Source organism: Sorex araneus, chromosome 1 (genome assembly GCF_027595985.1).
Source record: "Sorex araneus isolate mSorAra2 chromosome 1, mSorAra2.pri, whole genome shotgun sequence".
Classification (NCBI taxonomy): domain Eukaryota; kingdom Metazoa; phylum Chordata; class Mammalia; order Eulipotyphla; family Soricidae; genus Sorex; species Sorex araneus.
In genome coordinates this window covers 323,914,042-323,931,297 of record NC_073302.1, presented here as the reverse complement: position 1 = coordinate 323,931,297, position 17,256 = coordinate 323,914,042, and the positions used below count along the sequence as shown (strand labels likewise).

The 17,256-nt window shown below is 45.2% G+C and overlaps 1 protein-coding gene across 1 annotated transcript in view; it reads left to right on the top strand.

The window, feature by feature from the left end:
• Positions 1–632: 632 nt before the first annotated feature.
• Positions 633–17,256, top strand: part of PDGFRL (platelet derived growth factor receptor like) — a 48,148-nt gene continuing 31,524 nt past the window's right edge. The window contains exons 1-2 of the mRNA XM_055146385.1: positions 633–848; positions 11,306–11,597. Of these exons, the coding sequence (XP_055002360.1) occupies positions 794–848; positions 11,306–11,597 (347 nt within the window). The 5' untranslated portion in view covers positions 633–793. The remainder of the gene's footprint in view (positions 849–11,305; positions 11,598–17,256) is intronic.

Below are 17,256 nucleotides of genomic sequence, written 5' to 3'. Positions count from 1 at the left end.
CCTGAGCTCTTTCTGGGTTTCTCATTCTAAACTCGAAAGAAAGAAGAGGGAGGAGTGCTCGCAGACCCTTTTGGGAGAAAACGTACTGCATTGAGAAGCCATCCAGAATGCAGATCTTGACCCAAAGGGGGTGAAAAACGGTGGCGTGAGGAGGAGGGCACCGGTGGCAGGGCCTGATGCTGCTACTGCTAGTTGCTGGCACAATCCCTCCCCCACACCTGAGCCCTGTGAGGCTTCTGAATGAAAGAAGAGGAATTTTCCCCAGCAAGTCGTTCAGACACTGAGAAAGGAACTGTGTTTCCACTGTGCCAGCCGCAGGGGAGTGGGTAGGCCCCAATCCTGGCCAGACAGAATGTTCTTGTTAGCAAGAGATCTTCTGGGAATGAACAGAAATAGTTCAGGGGAGTCTTTTCACAGATCATGAAGGTCAGACCAGAGCTATGGTTTAACGTGGCCCCATCAGCACCCGCCAGGCCTGGTGGAAGTTCAGAAACGTGGGCAGAGGGTTGGAGCACGCGAGGGGTGAAATTGACCCGTCTCCGCGCTCTGAAGGCGCCGCGCCTCCCCGCTCCGCCAGGGGGCAGGAGAGGTCACATTAGACACAATCGGGAGGACAGAAAGAAGAAAAAAACCCTCAACTTTTACCCCAAACTGTGTTCCTCCGTGTGAAACCGAACCCTCCAGTACCCTCCCGTCGCCCGCCGCCTTCCGCTGAGCCCCTCCCTGGCCGGTGGCTGTCAGCGCGCTGGCTCCGGGGTCCCGGCCCCTGAACCCCTGCGCCCTCGCCCCGAGGATGAAGCTCTGGCTGCTGCTGGCGCTGCTGCTGCTGCACCACGCGCTGCAGGACGGTGAGTGACCCCGGGCGGGGGCCTGTCTGGAACCTCAAGCCCCCAGCCCCTTGGCTCTCCACCCAGCATCTCATTTCTAAGCCCGTGCACCTGCCCCTCCCTGTAGAGTCTCTGTACCTCCGACCCCATCTCCTGGGACCCCTCCAGGGACCTCGGCAGCTCCTTGATCCTTGGTCCTGCCGGCTGCCCGGCACCCCGGGCAGCGCCTGGTCCAGCCCCCAGTGTCAACGTGTCGGTGAGGGATGTGGCGCCGCGCGCTGGATGCGGCGGGCCGGCGGCTGGGCGCCAGTCTGCACCGGGGCAGCGCCGCTGGCTTCCGAGGGAGGCTGCCACCTCAGCAAGGCGAGGGCTCCTCCTCCTCCCTGTGCTTTTGCTTTATACATCGCCTTGGGCATGGATCCAGAAAGCTGTGCCTAAATTCCAGCGCAGATCCTTCTATAGATGCAGCCTCAGAAACGAGTGCCACCCCCAAGGTTGTCAGACTTCTTATGTGTTTGAGTGAAGAAAGAAGTACAAATGGGCGAAGCAGCAGAAGCACTTTGGCACAGGGAGCCTGTCCTGACACACAGTATTGAGTAGATTCCGGGCTACGGGGTCGGGCTGGGGGTCTTTTTTGGCGAGGGTTGGGAGAAGACCATATCCGGTGGTGCTCAGAGGTCACTCCTGGAGGGACTGTGGGGAGGAGGATTATGGGGCGCCGGGAATCAACTCCAGGTGACAGCACAGGGCCAGGTTTTATGTCTGTGCCTCTGCGTGACCCACCCCCCACTCCAGGTTATTCGCATGTTTGTGTCTTGGTGATACTGTCAGCATTTATTTTGTCTGCTCCATTTTTGTCCCAATGGTTCAGTTTGCATCTTGGGTACACAACCTGGTATCCTGAAATCCCCCTGGAATTCCACAGCCCCAGTCCCAAGTTTTGTTTAGTTTTGGTTGAAAAGCAGTTTTTACTGTTATGTAATTCTACATCTGGGCCAGCTCCACCTGGCTCCCATTTAATGCACTGCTCCACCCCCACCCCCTACCCCCCAGTCCCTTTTTACCCTTTGAAGATAGAAAGATTTGTGAACCCCGCCCTCTCTTTCCCAAATGCCACCTTCTAGTTTGCATACTTCAAGATGTTGGTGGCATTTGAATGGGAGGTGAGATTGTTAAGTCTGGGGTGGTGCTTTAGACACCCTTTTAGCAGGGACTGCTGAAGCCATGGAAAGGCAGTGTTTGGTGTCATTTGGAAACAGGTCAGAGAAGGGCAGACCCAAGAATTGCCAATAACCCACTCACATGAGTAAGCAACTCCCCAAGAAGTGTGCCTCGGGCTCAGGAGAGGGCTTTAGCTTCTGTCTCCTGTCTTCCTGGCCCACATAAACTCAGATATGGGGACTATTAAAGTTTGCCTGAGTCATCTGTTTGAAATGAACGTACAAACGCGATTCCAATGGGATCATGGATGAAGCCATATGGGAATGTTGAATGCAAATGGAATCATTTTATAAGGCATAAGGTAGATTTTAGGTGTGATAGTGGGTTTGTGTTTTTGTCTTTTGATGCCCACATCTAAGGGCTGGGGAGAGGGTTCAAAGGCTGAGAGCACATGCTTGGGTTCAGAAGGCTCTACTGGCACAGCTTGGTCCCCCATGCAGCATTGGTGTGGCCAGAAACAAAAACCCAACAACAAAGTGTGTATATGTGTGTGTATGTTTGTGTGTTGTGTTTGCGTGTGTGTATGCATGTGTACTTTAAAACATGTAGAATAAAATAAAATAGTGAAGGCTCATTAGAAAAATGAAGTCTTTATATTTTATTTTACATTTTGTAACTGTTTCCCTAAATCCACTAGGAAGGCTTTTCTGTTTTGCGTTCTTCCGTGGCTGCCTGGGGCCAGGAGTCACGAGTGAGAGTGGTTTTTAGGGAAAGCCCTTCCAGCCCCTGTGGGAAGTAGGTCCACAAAGACCATGTAAAGCACATGCCAAGAACCACAGCCTGTGACTCACTTGCCCACTGCCTCTCCACTTTCCAGACCACGCCTAGGTGGGACCTTCTAATAGCAGAAGACTTCCCTGCCGCACACCCAGGGGATATCTGCTCTAGTGTCAAAGTGGTTTATTTTAGATCCTATTTCCCAGGGAAAATTCTCTTTCCAGGAGAACTAAAGAGATTCATTGTAATGTAAAGGCAAGCCAACCAAGAGAGAAACCCTGTATTGAATAATAGTGGTGAGAGTGGTGGCCCGTCTTATGCCTGATCTTAGAAGAAAGACTTTCAGTTTTTGCTGCTGAGAAAGATATTAACTGTAGGTTTATGATTTGTGAACTTTACTATTTTGAGGTAGGCTAAAGCGATAGCACAGTGGAAGGGCATTCGCCTTTCACGCAGCCGACCTGTGTTCGATTCCTCCGCCCCTTTCGGAGAGCCCGGCTAGCTACTGAGAGTATCGAGCCCACACGGCAGAGCCTGGCAAACTACCCGTGGCATATTGGATATGCCAAAAACAGTAACAATAAGTCTCACAATGAGAGAAATTACTGGTGCCCGCTCGAACAAATTGATGAGCAACGGGATGACAGTGACAGTGACAGTGACTATTTTGAGGTAAGGTCCCTCTATCCTCATTTTATTGAGGATTTTTATCATAAATCAGTGTCAAATTTTGTTGAATGCTTCCTTTGCACCTATTGACATGATTCTATGATTTGTACCTTTCCTTTGATTGATTTGCATCACATTAATTGACTTGCATATATTGTGTCAAGCATATATCCCTAGAATGAATCCCATTTGATCATGATGTAGGATCCTTGATGATTTTGCCTACAAAAATGAATCTACCAATTTTGGAGAGGGGTCATCTAGGAAGAGAGGGCAAATGGGGCCAGAGAGATGATACAGGGGTGAAGATGCTTACATTGTATCATATAATGCCAACCCTGGCTAGAAACCCAGGATCAAATATGGTCCCTGAGCACTCTTGGGAGTCACATCTGAGCCCAGAGCCAGGATTAGCTTCTGCCAGGTGCACTAAAACTCCCTTGCCTGCCCACAACCAGAGAAAGAAAGAAATAGCGGGAGGGTGTTATGGAGTGGGCTTAGAGGAAATAGGGAACATAAAAGTTTATCTTTTCCCAAGTCTCCAGTGCAATGCCATTGCTTTCCTAACGTCCCAGCTTGGTTCTTGGAAAAGTCAGTGGATTCCTGTATGATGTTTCCAGGAAGAATGGAAAATGAGAGAGGGTGTGTCCATGTTAATATAACTCAGAGACAGGAAACATCTGAGCTACTCAGCAAATTCTTGGTAGGGGTGTCTCAAAACTTCCCTCACTCTAGCCCTTTTCCCTCACCTTTCACTCCTTTCACTCTCCTTGGGGAGAAAAAAAAACAATAGCTGCAGGCATGTCTTTGGTGTTTATGACAGCGTTCATAAGAGTCCTCAAATGCGTGGCTGTTGGTTTTTTTCTAGTGAATTTTCTCCATCAAAGAATTCGTATTCTTTAGGAATAGAACGTTGTCAAATCACCTTGAATGAGTAAGAATTGATTACGATTCTGTTAAAGGGGAAGAATTATACTCTTTCAATCTGCATTTTGCTTTGCAACCTTGTTCATTTTGTAGCTGCATTTTAGACTAGCAAATCCTCACTTGGGGATTGTAATAGATGCCTTAGAAAAAGATCTTTTAGACCTTGTGGGAAAAAGAAGGTCATACCATCCCTGGCATTGGGTTTCATTTGACTTGGAACTCCTTTTCAAAGCATGGATATAACAAACAAAGAAACCACTCAGACAATGGTGCTGTGTATGAGATTTGTGCGAATAAAATAAAACTGCTGCAACAAGCTAAATTCTAAGAGAACAGTGGGAGTCTCTAGGGCAATGGCATGAAGCAGGGAAAACTCTTAACCTGCTTTCTAGGTGATTTCTCACTACTTTCACCTGGGACATACTATTTGACACCCAAGAGTTCAATCTGCATGTCTTGTGAATTAGAAATAATAACTGTGTTATCTCCATCATAAATTTCTTTTTCTTTTTTTTATTAGTGAATCAGCATGAGGTACAGTTATAGACTTATAAACTTCCGTGCTTGCATTTCAGTCATACAATGGTCGAGTACCCATCCCTCCACCAGTGCCCATTTTCCACCACCAATGGTCCCAGCATCCCTCCCACCATCCCCACTCCATATCACATCCCCAACCCGCCTCTGTGGCATGGCATCCCCTTTTGCTCTCTCTCTCCTTTTGGGTGCTGTGGTTTACAATAGAGGTCCATTATAAATTTCTCATGTAGCTCACCATGAGACATGATCATGAGGTAATTTCAGACAGCACTCAGCTAATACCATGAGTCAGACACTTTTCTCAGTATTTTAAACATATTCATTCATTTACAGCAGTCTGTAAGATAGCCATTGTTACTCTGATTCTCAACTGACAAATCAGAAAATTAAGAAAAAATTCCTGTGGTCATATAGTAGCATAGGGCAACCAGGACTTGAAGTCAATAATAATATTTAATGAGTTGTTAATTTTACCACCAATTTTTCTATAAATCTTAAAACTGATTATCTCAAAAAATGCAATGGTAATGTACTTTCAATATAAATTCTTATTTTCTTAGGCCTTTGGAAAATAATTTACAATGATTAGACTACTTTTTCTTCAAATATTAGATACAAGATTTTTTAATCACTCAGTCCTAAAACTTTCTGGGTGGCTATAGGGTTACCAGATTACGTCGTTATCATCAAATCATGGACCAATTTCACGGGCAGAAAGATGGACCAATAATACGCAGGTTTAAACTGTGGGTTCTCTTGGATACTGTTCTCCTTGAAGTACTGAATTCAGGTATTCAATTAACCATGAAAATCAGCTGGTTAGCTATGCATGTGGAACCGAAGATTTGAAAGTTAGATTAATGGTGGGCCTTTAATGGTGGGCCTTTTGATCAGTGGACCACATCTCTGATCAAAAGGTCAATATCTTTTTCAGGGATAAGACCACATGCAGAGAGTCTCTCGCCCCTGCAGCTGGTTATCTTCCCTGGGGTCCCTTGGAGGGGATGGGCTTCAGTTTCCCTCCCCGCCCCAAGCAGAGCTCCTGAGCCTGAAGACCTTCGGAGCTTAGCCACAGCCATGCTCAAGGCCCCTCTCCACACGTTCAGATGAACCTCATGCACGAAGGTACCGGCAGAGGAATCCAGGTGTATGGGACCCAGGGCTGAGACCTCCAAGCCTGCTCGGATCAGGACTGGGCCTTTTCCTCCCAGATTTCCCATTTTCCAGTAGCTAGGCAGTCACATTCAGGGACTTCCCCTGGTGCAGTGTAATCCCACCAATGGACAACATCCAGAGACTATAAAACCAAGCTCCCGGAAGAGAGCAGATGCGCGACATCTTATAACCTACTTCTCCCTATGGGAGAAACTGGCAAGCTACCAAGAGTTTCCTGTTCACATGGGAGAGCCTAGCAAACTCCCCATGGTGTATTCATATGCCCAAACCAGTAACAATGATGGGTCTCATTCCCCTGACCCTGAAAGAGCCTCCAATGCGGCACCATTGGAAAGGACAAGTAAAGAGAAGCTTCTAAAATCTCAGGGCTGGGATGAATGGAGATGTTACTGAGACCACTCAAGAAATTCGACAATCAATGGGATCATGATGATGATGATGATGATGATGATGAAGAAAACACACTTGGATACACAATGTGCAGAATACCTGCAACTCAGTCATTAAATGTTCCAAAGAATATTCTTACACAAGATCTGATAACTGAATAGTTCAACAAGTTGTCACTGACTATCTCAATTCCTTAAGATTTCAAGATAGTTGTCATTTTCACCTGTTACTTGATAAAGAATAGACGCCAGGGCAGAGAAATGGTATAGCAGGAAAGGTACATGCCTGACATACGGCTGATCTGGGTTTGATCTCTGGTACTCCATATGGGCCCTCAAGCCCCACAGGGAGTGGTCCCTGAAAACAGAACCAGGAGCAAGTCCTGAGCCACCACTGGGTATAATTAACTCCTCTCTCCCATCACCAAAAGACAAAAGAATCACAAATAATCTTTGTAGTGAATGGAGAGATAGGAGTCAGGATGCGCACCTTGAATGTGGGCCAACCCCTCCAGCACTGCATTCTCCAGCACTGCTGGGTATGCCATAGAGCCCCCCACACAACACTTCGTTGGCCCAAGTAATTCTTAGCACCATAGGGAGCCCACCATCAGTATCCCATCCTTGGGCCCCTGATTGAACTACTGTCCAGGTTGACTGGAAGTCACCAGGAGAAACCCTCTGTTTCCGGAGTGCCACTTAAGAGACCACCCCTCAAAACCTAAAACTTAAAATGTTTGCAAAACACTTGCAAAAGACTTGGAGATTGTAATAGCTGGTTTTTATTTTTTGTGTGTTTGGATATTTTCTTTTTATATTTCTATTCCATTTTCTTCATTTTTTAATTTTTAAAAATTGAATCACTATGAATTACAAAGTTATTCATTATTAAGTTTTAGGTGTCTAATGTTCCAACACTGATCACTTCACCAGTGTCCACTTTCCCTCACCAGTGTCCCCTGGCTTCCCTCCGGCTCCACAGCCTGTCTTTATGGCTGACAGTTTTTCCTTCAGTGTCCGGTTTTTATTTCTATCTTCAGAAAAATACATGGACTCCATGTATTTTGATCTCTGGTACTCCATAAAACTGAGGCTCAGGCTTCACAATCGTTGCAGCTCAGCTAGTGACAGACAATTCCTGTCAGTCTGACATGTTCCAACTGACTGCAATGCTTCTTTTTTCTGGAAAGTTAGGGAAGTGTGAGCCATGGCTTCTCCCCTTATCATTAGAACTCCAAAGAAATTCATGTCAAATGGGAGTACCAGTGGGAGTGTTGGGAACGTTCCTTAAAGACCAGAGTCAAGAACTCAGCTGTGTCCTCTAGAAGGACTGAGCAAAGAAGATTCTTGAGCCAGGGCATCTGAGTGCAGGAGGGATGAGAAAGAAAGAGTGATCAAGCCCAGGAAGAGAGGAAGAGAAGTCACGCCTACATGAAGCTATGGGGAAGAGGGTAGATGTCCTGCAGCTCACAGGGCTGAAGGAAGAGGAGGTACCTGAAGGTGGGTGTATAGACACAGCTCACAGTGGGCTCAGTGCTATGTCGGGCCAGGCCGAGTGGGGTCAGAATCTGAAATTCCGATTATATGTCTAACCAACTGATCACCATGGTTAGTTGAATCCCTGAATTTGGAACTTCAGATAGAAAAGTACCCAAGAGAACCCACAGTTCAAACCTGTGTTTCCTGCCGATGGCATTGGTCCATGATTTGGTGGTAATGAGGGTAACAGGCTCCAATTTCAACAGTCAAAGGGCAATGCACAAAGGAAGCCAAAGTCATCATTTCACTGTTGAGTCTGAATCAGCTGAGTTTCTGGTGGTGTTTTTCTCTTGACTGATCACATTTCCCCACTCATACAAATGCCCTCTAATCCCTGCAGGTGATTCCAGTTCGTGACCTTAGCTTTTCCACCTGTACCCAGGGTGCTTACACAGAATGAAATGAGTACGTGCTCTCAAGTCAGAGACCCCGATTGCACACATGTCCTGCACTAGCCAGCTTTGGGCAAGTTATTTTTCTTTTTGGGCTTGCTTTACTTATGTTCATCTACAACATGAGAGCTTTGTAAAAATGACCTCCTGATCCTTTAAGTTGGACACTCGGTAATTTTGTGGGGATCTGTGGAGTTCACCTTTAAAAAAAAAACATTTGAGAGAGCCAGAGAGATAGTACAGTGGACAGTGCACTTGCCTTGTATGCGCCTGACCTGGTTCCATCTCTGGCACCCCCATGGTTCTGCACCACCACGAGTGATCCCTGAGTGCCAGGCATGAGTAACTCCCTGAGCATTTCTGGGTGTGACCTCAAAATCCAATTCTATGATTTGAAGTTCTGTGATTTATAATACTGTGCATGATGGCTTCCCTTGCGCATAATTCCAACAGCACCCCATCACCAGCGTGCCCATCTCGCTCACTCCAGGAATCCAGTGCCCCTCCCTTTTAGCCCTACACCCCCAACTCAGCGGTGTGGGTCAGTTCTCCTGTGGGGCTGCCTCTGGCCCTCTGGCGCTAGCCTTCTGTGTGTCTTTAAGGCCCAAGTCTGAGAGGATCATTCCGAACCTCTCCCCTCCTTCTGACTTCACTCAACACTCCAGCCTCTTGTGGAGGTCACCCTTGGGATCTGCAGGCAAAAAGGCAAAATGGCATGGGATAGTCAGACAATCGGCTTCTCATTCCTGCTCACAGCTGTGTAGCTGTGTGGGCGCCTGAAGATTCTGGAGCCCAGGGGACACCATTGGTAGGTCTTGGGAGGCAGTAAGGGATACCTTTCTTTGGAGAAAAGGGGAAGACAGTGATAATATGGACATGTGTGTGTTGGCTTTTTAGGGTCACCTTTTGGCCATGATTTTCAATGATAAAGGGCAATTAGATACTTCTTCAGATACAGTATATTTTGTTGACTAAGTTCTTAGTTCAAAACTAAGTTCTAGGGGCTGGAGCAATAGTACAGCGGGTAGGGCGTTTGCCTTGCACGCAGCCGACCCGGGTTCAATTCCCAGCATCCCATATGGTCCCCTGAGCACCACCAGGAGTAATTCCTGAGTGCAGAGCCAGGAGTAACCCCTGTGCATTGCTGGGTGTGACCCAAAAAGCAAAACAAAAAAACAAAAAACAAAACCAAATAAAACCCCCCATAAAACCCAATAAGAAAACAAAAAACAAAACTAAGTTTTAAATTGCTCCAGTTACCACTTGGTTTTCAGATCTAGTATAGGACCTTGAAAGGCATGCTTGACTTTAGGACTAACTGTCCCCAGCCTCTATTCTCCATGGAGGTAGACAGACCCTAACATGCAAAGATCCACTGAAGCTGCTTCATGGGGAAAAGCTGGACGTGGTTCAATATCTGAGCGTGCTTGCTGCGGCTTTTGTCTCCTCTTGCTGGAAACGACACATTCCTGCATTTAAACGGTAGGTTGGTGGATTTGAAATGAACTACAAAAGCCCCGAGGTTGCTAAGACCAGAGCCAGACCCCAAAGGACTTTGGTTTTGCCCCCTGATGACTGTGTGGAGGATGTGAGGTGGAGGAGAACCACAGGAATGGCATTTTTGTCTGATAAATACAAATTTGAATCATGCATGAAATATTTTGCTGGATTTGAATGAAACCTTTGTAGTGGAACTATCTTTCCTTTCAGGATATGTTCTTTTAAAAATTAAGAATGGACAAAAACAAATCATGAGCCCCCATGATCCATCTTCAATTACACGGACACGGTTGACTTTTAATAGTTTTTCTGATGCGTTGAAGAGATAGCTCAAGACAGTACTTTATATGTGGGAGGCCAAGGTTCAATTCCCATCATCACATGGTGCTCTCCCCAGCCCCCCCAGTACTCTTTTCATGTCGATTGCATCAAGAAAATCATAGTTATTACTGAAAATAATTTTTGACGTGTGAAGAGAGGAGTATTTAAAAACAATATCTGGAGCTGGAGAGATAGTATAGCAGATCTTGCACTGTGGTTGATCCCAGTTCAATCCCCACTGCCACATATGGTCGCCTGAGCACTGCCAGGAGTGACCCCTGAGCACAGCGTCAGAAGAAAGTCCTAAGTCAAAAAGCTCCCCCCAAAATAAATTAAAGTAATCTCTATGATAGAGTGATATATAGAGGCCAAGGTGTTTTACATGCAGCTGACCCCCAGTTTAATCCCTGACACCACAAATGGTCTCCCACCATTATCAGGAGTAAGTCCTGAGCACTGTTTGGTATGGCCCTGAATCCCAAACTAAGTAAGACAATAAATATAGGGGCCAAAGAGATAGCTTAAAAATAAAGGTGTTTGCTCTGCATTCTGTTCACCCTGGTTGAAATCTTTAGCACTGCATATGATCCCCTGAGTACCACCAAGGGTCACTCGAGTATAGAGCCAGGAATAGGTCCTGAGTTTTGTTCTGTGTCACCCCCAAAATAAAGAAAATCAAATACTTTTAGAAAATCCATTTTGCGTGACAAGAAAGACTGTGCTGCAAGTAAGGCTCTTGCCTTGTGTGTGTCCGACCCACGTTTGATCCCTGACACCCCATATGACTCCCTGAGCCCCAACAAGAGTAATTTTTGAGTGAGAGCCAGAAGTAACTTCGTATATTGCCACATATGCCCTATTCCCTCTCCCTTCCCTCTCCACCGTCACACACACATACAACCCGATTACTTGGGAGAGTTGGGGAGATGGCTCAGGGCTGGAGCATCTGCTTTGCATGTGGCAAACATTGGTCAGTCCACACGGCCCTCCAGCGCTGTGTTGGGAACAGCCCATAAAACAAAATATCCTGCTTGTGGTGCTAAATATTTGAAGTATGTTACTATAATTGCCCGTTGTTCTCTCATAGTTTCTGGTCAACATGCTCCCAAGAATAAGCGTCCAAAGGAGCCAGGAGAGAACAGAGTCAAGCCAACTGGCAAAAAGGTGAAACCCAAAATTCTGAAGATGAAGGACAGAGACTCCATCGATTCAAAACAGCCATCTATCATGACGCAAATGATAGACAAAGGGCGCTTCCAGAAGCCAGCGCCTACCCTGAGTCTGAGGGCAGGGCAAGCCCTGGAGCTTCGCTGCCGAGGGAGTAAGATTGAATGGAGTTATCCTGCCTACTTTGACAGCTTTAAGGATTCCCGCTTCAGGTGAGCGCTCCCAACTATTAGGGGTGAGGGGGCTTAACTTAATGTTAGATTTTGTTCCCTTGTTAAGTATCTTTGTACCTGATATCTGTCATTTTTTCTCCAATAACATGGAAGAATGGAAACTCAGTGAGCAAAAAGATTATTTCTTCCTCAGTTTTAAAGAAGAAGTTGTTGCAAACTGTTAACATTGGTTGAACAATGGGAATTTTGTAAGAAGTGAAATCACAAATAATCCAAACTGTGATGCTTCAAGATAGACATATATGAATTTATGTTATTAAAAATAGTGGGGTCCAATACCATATATAATTTTTAAAAGCTTTATTTAAACGCCATGGCTTACACCCGAGACCACCTTGGTACATGTGTGTTGCACTGGGATCGAGCTTGCAGCAGCATACTTACCAAACAGGTGCTTTTTGCCTTCCACCAAGCTACACTTCCTACATCGAGTCCCGGGGGGATATTTTGAAGTGTAGAGCAGATGGCTTTACCCCACCACTGTGACTGTGGCTTCATTCCTTATGTGATGTTGACACCTTCTCTGATATCCAACTCTCCAGAATCACCCCAAGTCTTAAGTTAGTATCTCTGCATTCACTGGCAAGTGAGGCCATGAGATCATTCGGTATGCCAAGCTTTTTAGGGCTGGACTGATAGTACAGTGGGTAGTGTGTTTGCCTTGCAGAAATCCGGCTCAAGTTTGATCCTAGGCATCCCACCTGGTCCCCTGAATCCTCCAGGAGTGATTCCTGATTGCAAAGCCAGAAGTAATCTCTGAGCACCACTGGGTGTGGCCCAATAGCCAAAGGGGAAATAAAACTTACTGCTTTGTCTGAGCCCCTCTTCACTTGCTAACTTCAGCTTGGATATCACTTTCTGAAATACCCTAAGTCTGCATCCAGAGCCCCCAGCCCCAGATCCTGCCGCTGACCACTCTCCACTCACTCTTCCCGTCTTTTATTCAAGATGGTGTTTTCCATTGGTTCTTAGCTGAGCTCTTAGTATTCGCTTTTATATCTATCTTTTCCCTGTTTCTCATAAATCTTAGAGAATAAATTAGTGGAAATTTGTGAGCAAGTAATATTTCTTGTCTCTAACTTTGAATTTGAACACCTTTCACATTTTATTCTGAAGATACCCTCTGACTTCCAGAGATAAGCAGAGTGGAGTTCTTATTGGTTGGAGGAGGAGTGATGAGTAAGAAAATACGATAATTTTTCCTGTTTTTAACTCCATGTTGCATGTGCACATGTGTGTGTGTGTGTGTATAAGTGTGAGTGTGTACTTGGGTTAAGGGCTACCATTTACATTTGTTTTGTTTTGCTTTGAATGTAGGAGTACTGCTATTTATTTAGACATTGATTACGCTGGTTGAATTGGGCATGAACTCCACATTACTTTTTTTTTAATTGAATCACCATGAGATAGAGTTACAATGCTTTCTTGTTTGAGATTCAGGCGTACAATGATCGAACACCCATCCCTCCACCAATGCACACCACCAGTGTCCTCAGTATATCCACCCCCACACCCCACCATTTACATTTCATATGCAATGTATGGAAAGCAGAGTTGAATACATTTAGGCAGAGCTCAGGGAACCGGGGGCCCACTCCTGGTTCGATTCAGCCCAGCTGTGAGGACCTGATAGTTCAGTTCTTGGGCCTGGTGTTGTGTGAGGCCACCTGGACTAACCCAGGCAGTGCTGGACGTGGGGGTAGAATGTGGTGCCAGGCAGGGGACCATGGGGTCTACAGTGTTTAAGGCATCAGATACAGCCCTTTGAGCTAGCTCCTGGCTATTCTACTTTCCAAAAAGTAGAATCAATCTCATTTAAACTACTCTGGACAGGTAGCCTTTTCTTTGAACTTGTTACAATAAAAATAAGATTAATCTGAATAATGTTGAAATCTAATGGGCCTTATACAATGATTATAAGAGTAATAAATTAGGCTAGATCCTATCAAGCAGTAGAAAGGATCTACAAAGAACTTTCACAAAATGGGGATTTAATCATCTGAAAGAGACTCACCAAGTGACTAGCAAAAGGAAAAGAATATTATTTTAATAAAGCCACCTTTTCTAGAGAAGGCAGGGGAGTTTCTATCTTGATGATTATTTCATTAACACTGACCTCAAACTGCAGACTTATTAGTTTAAAATATGTTTTTGGTGAGAGATTGAAACTGCTGGTAGGTTAGGTAGTAAGTGTTGGGTGGATTTTGAACCCATTTGAGGTTCTTCCTTCCTCCTTCCCTTCGTTACTCCTTCCATTTTTTGTGCTTCCCCCTTCCTTCTTTCCCTCCTTCCATCCATACTTTATTTCCTTCCTTCTTTCCCTCCTTCCATCCATACTTTATTTCCTTCCTTCTCTCCTCTTTCCTTCCTTCCTTTGCTTATTCCCTTCCTCCCTTCCTTCCTTCCACCTTCCTTTCCATCTTATACAAAGTATCCCAAACTTAGGTGACCTCATTCTTGAAGATTCAGTTTTTTCTAGAATTATTTCCCAAGTTGTATTAGTTATATAAAAAAATCTTAAAGATTAAAGTGAATTAATGATAAATAGCCAGAAGCTGGAAAAATTTACTTTTAACATTAAATAGAATTCTTTCAAAGAACAGTGAGGGCTTTATATGAAGTAAAGACAGATGTGGCTCTCTCAGGACTTCAAAAAATGTGGAAAATGTGAAAAACATCTACCGACAATCACAAAGGAAAAAAAGTCACAATTTATTTGACACTAGAGACATAATGCATCAGCTCTTGACAACTTTCCCAGAACGCTGTGCCTCGGGAGACAGAGAAGCTTTCATCCCAATTTTTTTTTTCTCCAGGAACAGTTTTTTCCAGCCTCCTGTCAACTATGGGGTTGGAAACTGCTCAGGAATGCTTTCAACAAAACCTGGTCATTTTCACCAATTTTGGTAAATGGAACTGAATGCATGTGCTTCCCCGTTTGTACAGTTTCATCTTCTGACCAGAAGGGGGAGCAATTTCTGGAACAGGGAGGGGAGACTGAAGGTCATTTTCAACCTCTTCTTTTTCTTTTTTTTAAACACTTAAAATATTTTAATTTATTTAATCAACTTGGTTTTTCCTTCTTTGAATGAGTATGATGGGATTCTCGAATATTTTTATTCTACATATATTCTATATCCTATAAAACATCAATATTTTCTACAATCTCCATCTGAATTTGCCTACATATTTTTACCAGCTGCCTGATACTGGTCTAAGGACCAAGAATCAAAAATCACTGGCAATTAAGTGGCAATAATTTTTGTGGGGGCACTGGCAGGACCTTTCTATTTATTTAAATTGGTTGAAAACTACTTGGCACAGCCAGTGTCCTGTCTGCTTCTCACCAACAAAAGTGCTCTTTGGTCAGTAGATTCTCTCAAAGCCAGTTTCTCTCTGGAATGTGATGATAAAGGCCACCTTATCTGTAAGTGCCAGGGCAAAGGTTTAATAAACAGTGTCATAGAATTCTCACAGCCATGAATTTGAACTTTATCTGCAAATAAAAATCAGGATAGCAGTCTGGCCGGGGGAACTGTTCCCAGAGATAACTGACAAGCTCTGGGTGAAGAAAGAGCATGCAGAAGGGGCAAGTCTTCGTGCAGGTCAGACAAAGTCACCCCTGGGAACCCGGGATCTGCCAGCATGTCTCTGATCCTAAAAGCCCGGTGCCCAGCCTCCGGGTTACCCCAAATCCAGGTGTTAGGTTGCTGCTCTGCTGAGTGGGATTTCACTGGTTGTAAAGTTGAGTGAAGTGGAGTAGCTTCAAAAAACAACCTCGGCGTGGCAGATGTGCATTATGTCACTCTCCTTTCATCACTCCTTTTTGTAATTTCCTGATTTCTCTGTCACCTCCACAGTTGTGACTAATTGTTCGTTGCATATTTTATTTATCTGTTTTGGTTTAATGTATGGATGCTCCCAAGACTTCCTGCTTTTTATTTTAGACGCCATGATTTGCAGTGCTGTTGCTGATAGGGTTTTAGGGACCACTGTTCCAACATCACTTCTGCCATCAGTTCCCTCTCCCCGCCACCCCCGCCCCGCCTCACACCCGCACGTGATAAGCTCAATTTCATAGATCTGTTCTCAGATTTTATTGCTTTTGCAAATTTGTTATTCTGCTACTGTGTTTCTTTACATTCCATTTATGAGAGACATCATATTTTTTATTTAAATTTTTTTTATCGAATTACCACGAGATACAGTTACAAAGCTTTCATGATTGCCAGTCATACAATGATCGAACACCCATCCCTCCATTATGTACATTTTCCACCACCTATGTTCCCACTATCCCTCCTGCCACTTCAACCCCATTTCACCCACTGCCTCTGTGACAGGCACCTTCGTTCTTACTCTCTCTTTGCTTTTGGGCATCATGGTCTGCAACAGATACTGAGAGGCCATCACGTTTGGTCCTTAGTTTGCTTTCAGCACACGTCTCCCATCCTGAGTGATCCGTCCAACCATCATTGACTTAGTGATACCTTCTCTATCCCAACTGCCTTTTTTCCCAGCTCATCAGGCAGGCTTCCAAACTGTGGAGTAACCCCCTGGGCCCTTGTCTCTACTGTCCTTAGGTGTTACTGAGAGACATCATTCTGTATCTGTTCTTCTGGTTGACTTCACTCAGCGTGATCCCCTCTAGATACATCCATGTAATAAACTGTATGGTTTCAACTTTTCTTGTGGCCAAGTAATATTCCATTGGGTATTGTGAAATTCCCTCATGCGGAGCTGTGTAAACTTCTTCGCTTGGGGTTTGCACAGGAAAGGATGTTCGTGGGCTCTCCCAGTGGTTCTCTTGCCGCCTGTGTTCGGTGCTCTCGAACTGCTTTCTCACCTGAGACAGCCATTGCCTTGGACAGATGAAGGAAGAACGAGGGCCAAGCTGGTTGCTGCTTAGTTGCCGTTTATTAAGTCTCTCCCAACTCTCGCCAACCCTCTCTCTAACTCGCTTACTCCTCTCTCCGTGACTGCTCTCCAGTCTCCCAGCCACTCTCACTCTCAGCTCTCAGCCTTCTATCTCGGTGTTTCTCACGATCTCCTGTCCTCTTCTGTCTCTGTCTCTCTGTAACCGTCTGTCTCTCTCCTCCTCATCTTCCTCAAATCTCTGTCTCAACCTACTCCTCCTTTTGTCTCTTTCTGTGTGTATCCCCCCAATCTCTTGTTCTCTTCTATCTCTGTGTCTCTCCTTCGATCTTCTCCCCTTCCTCCCCACAGCCGCTCTTTTTCTTCTCTCTCTCCCCAGCCACACCTCCCCATGGGAATCACAGTCAAAATGTTTTTTCCAGCCTTCCCAACCACCTGCAGCCCACAAGGGCACAACGGCCCTTAAGATGTGTTTCTCCTTTGGTACATCTACACAATGGAATACTATGCAGCTGTTAGGAGAGATGATGTCATGAAATTTGCTTATAAATGCATAAACATGGAGAGTATCATGCTAAGTGAAATGAGTCAGAAAGAGAGGGACAGACATAGAGGGACTGCACTCATTTGTGGAATGTAAGGTAGCATCACATGAGGCTGACACCCAATGACAGGATACAAGGGCCAGGCGGATTGCCCCATAGCTGGAAGACTGCTTCATGAGCGGAGGGGAGAAAGCAGATGGAATAGAGAAGGGATCACT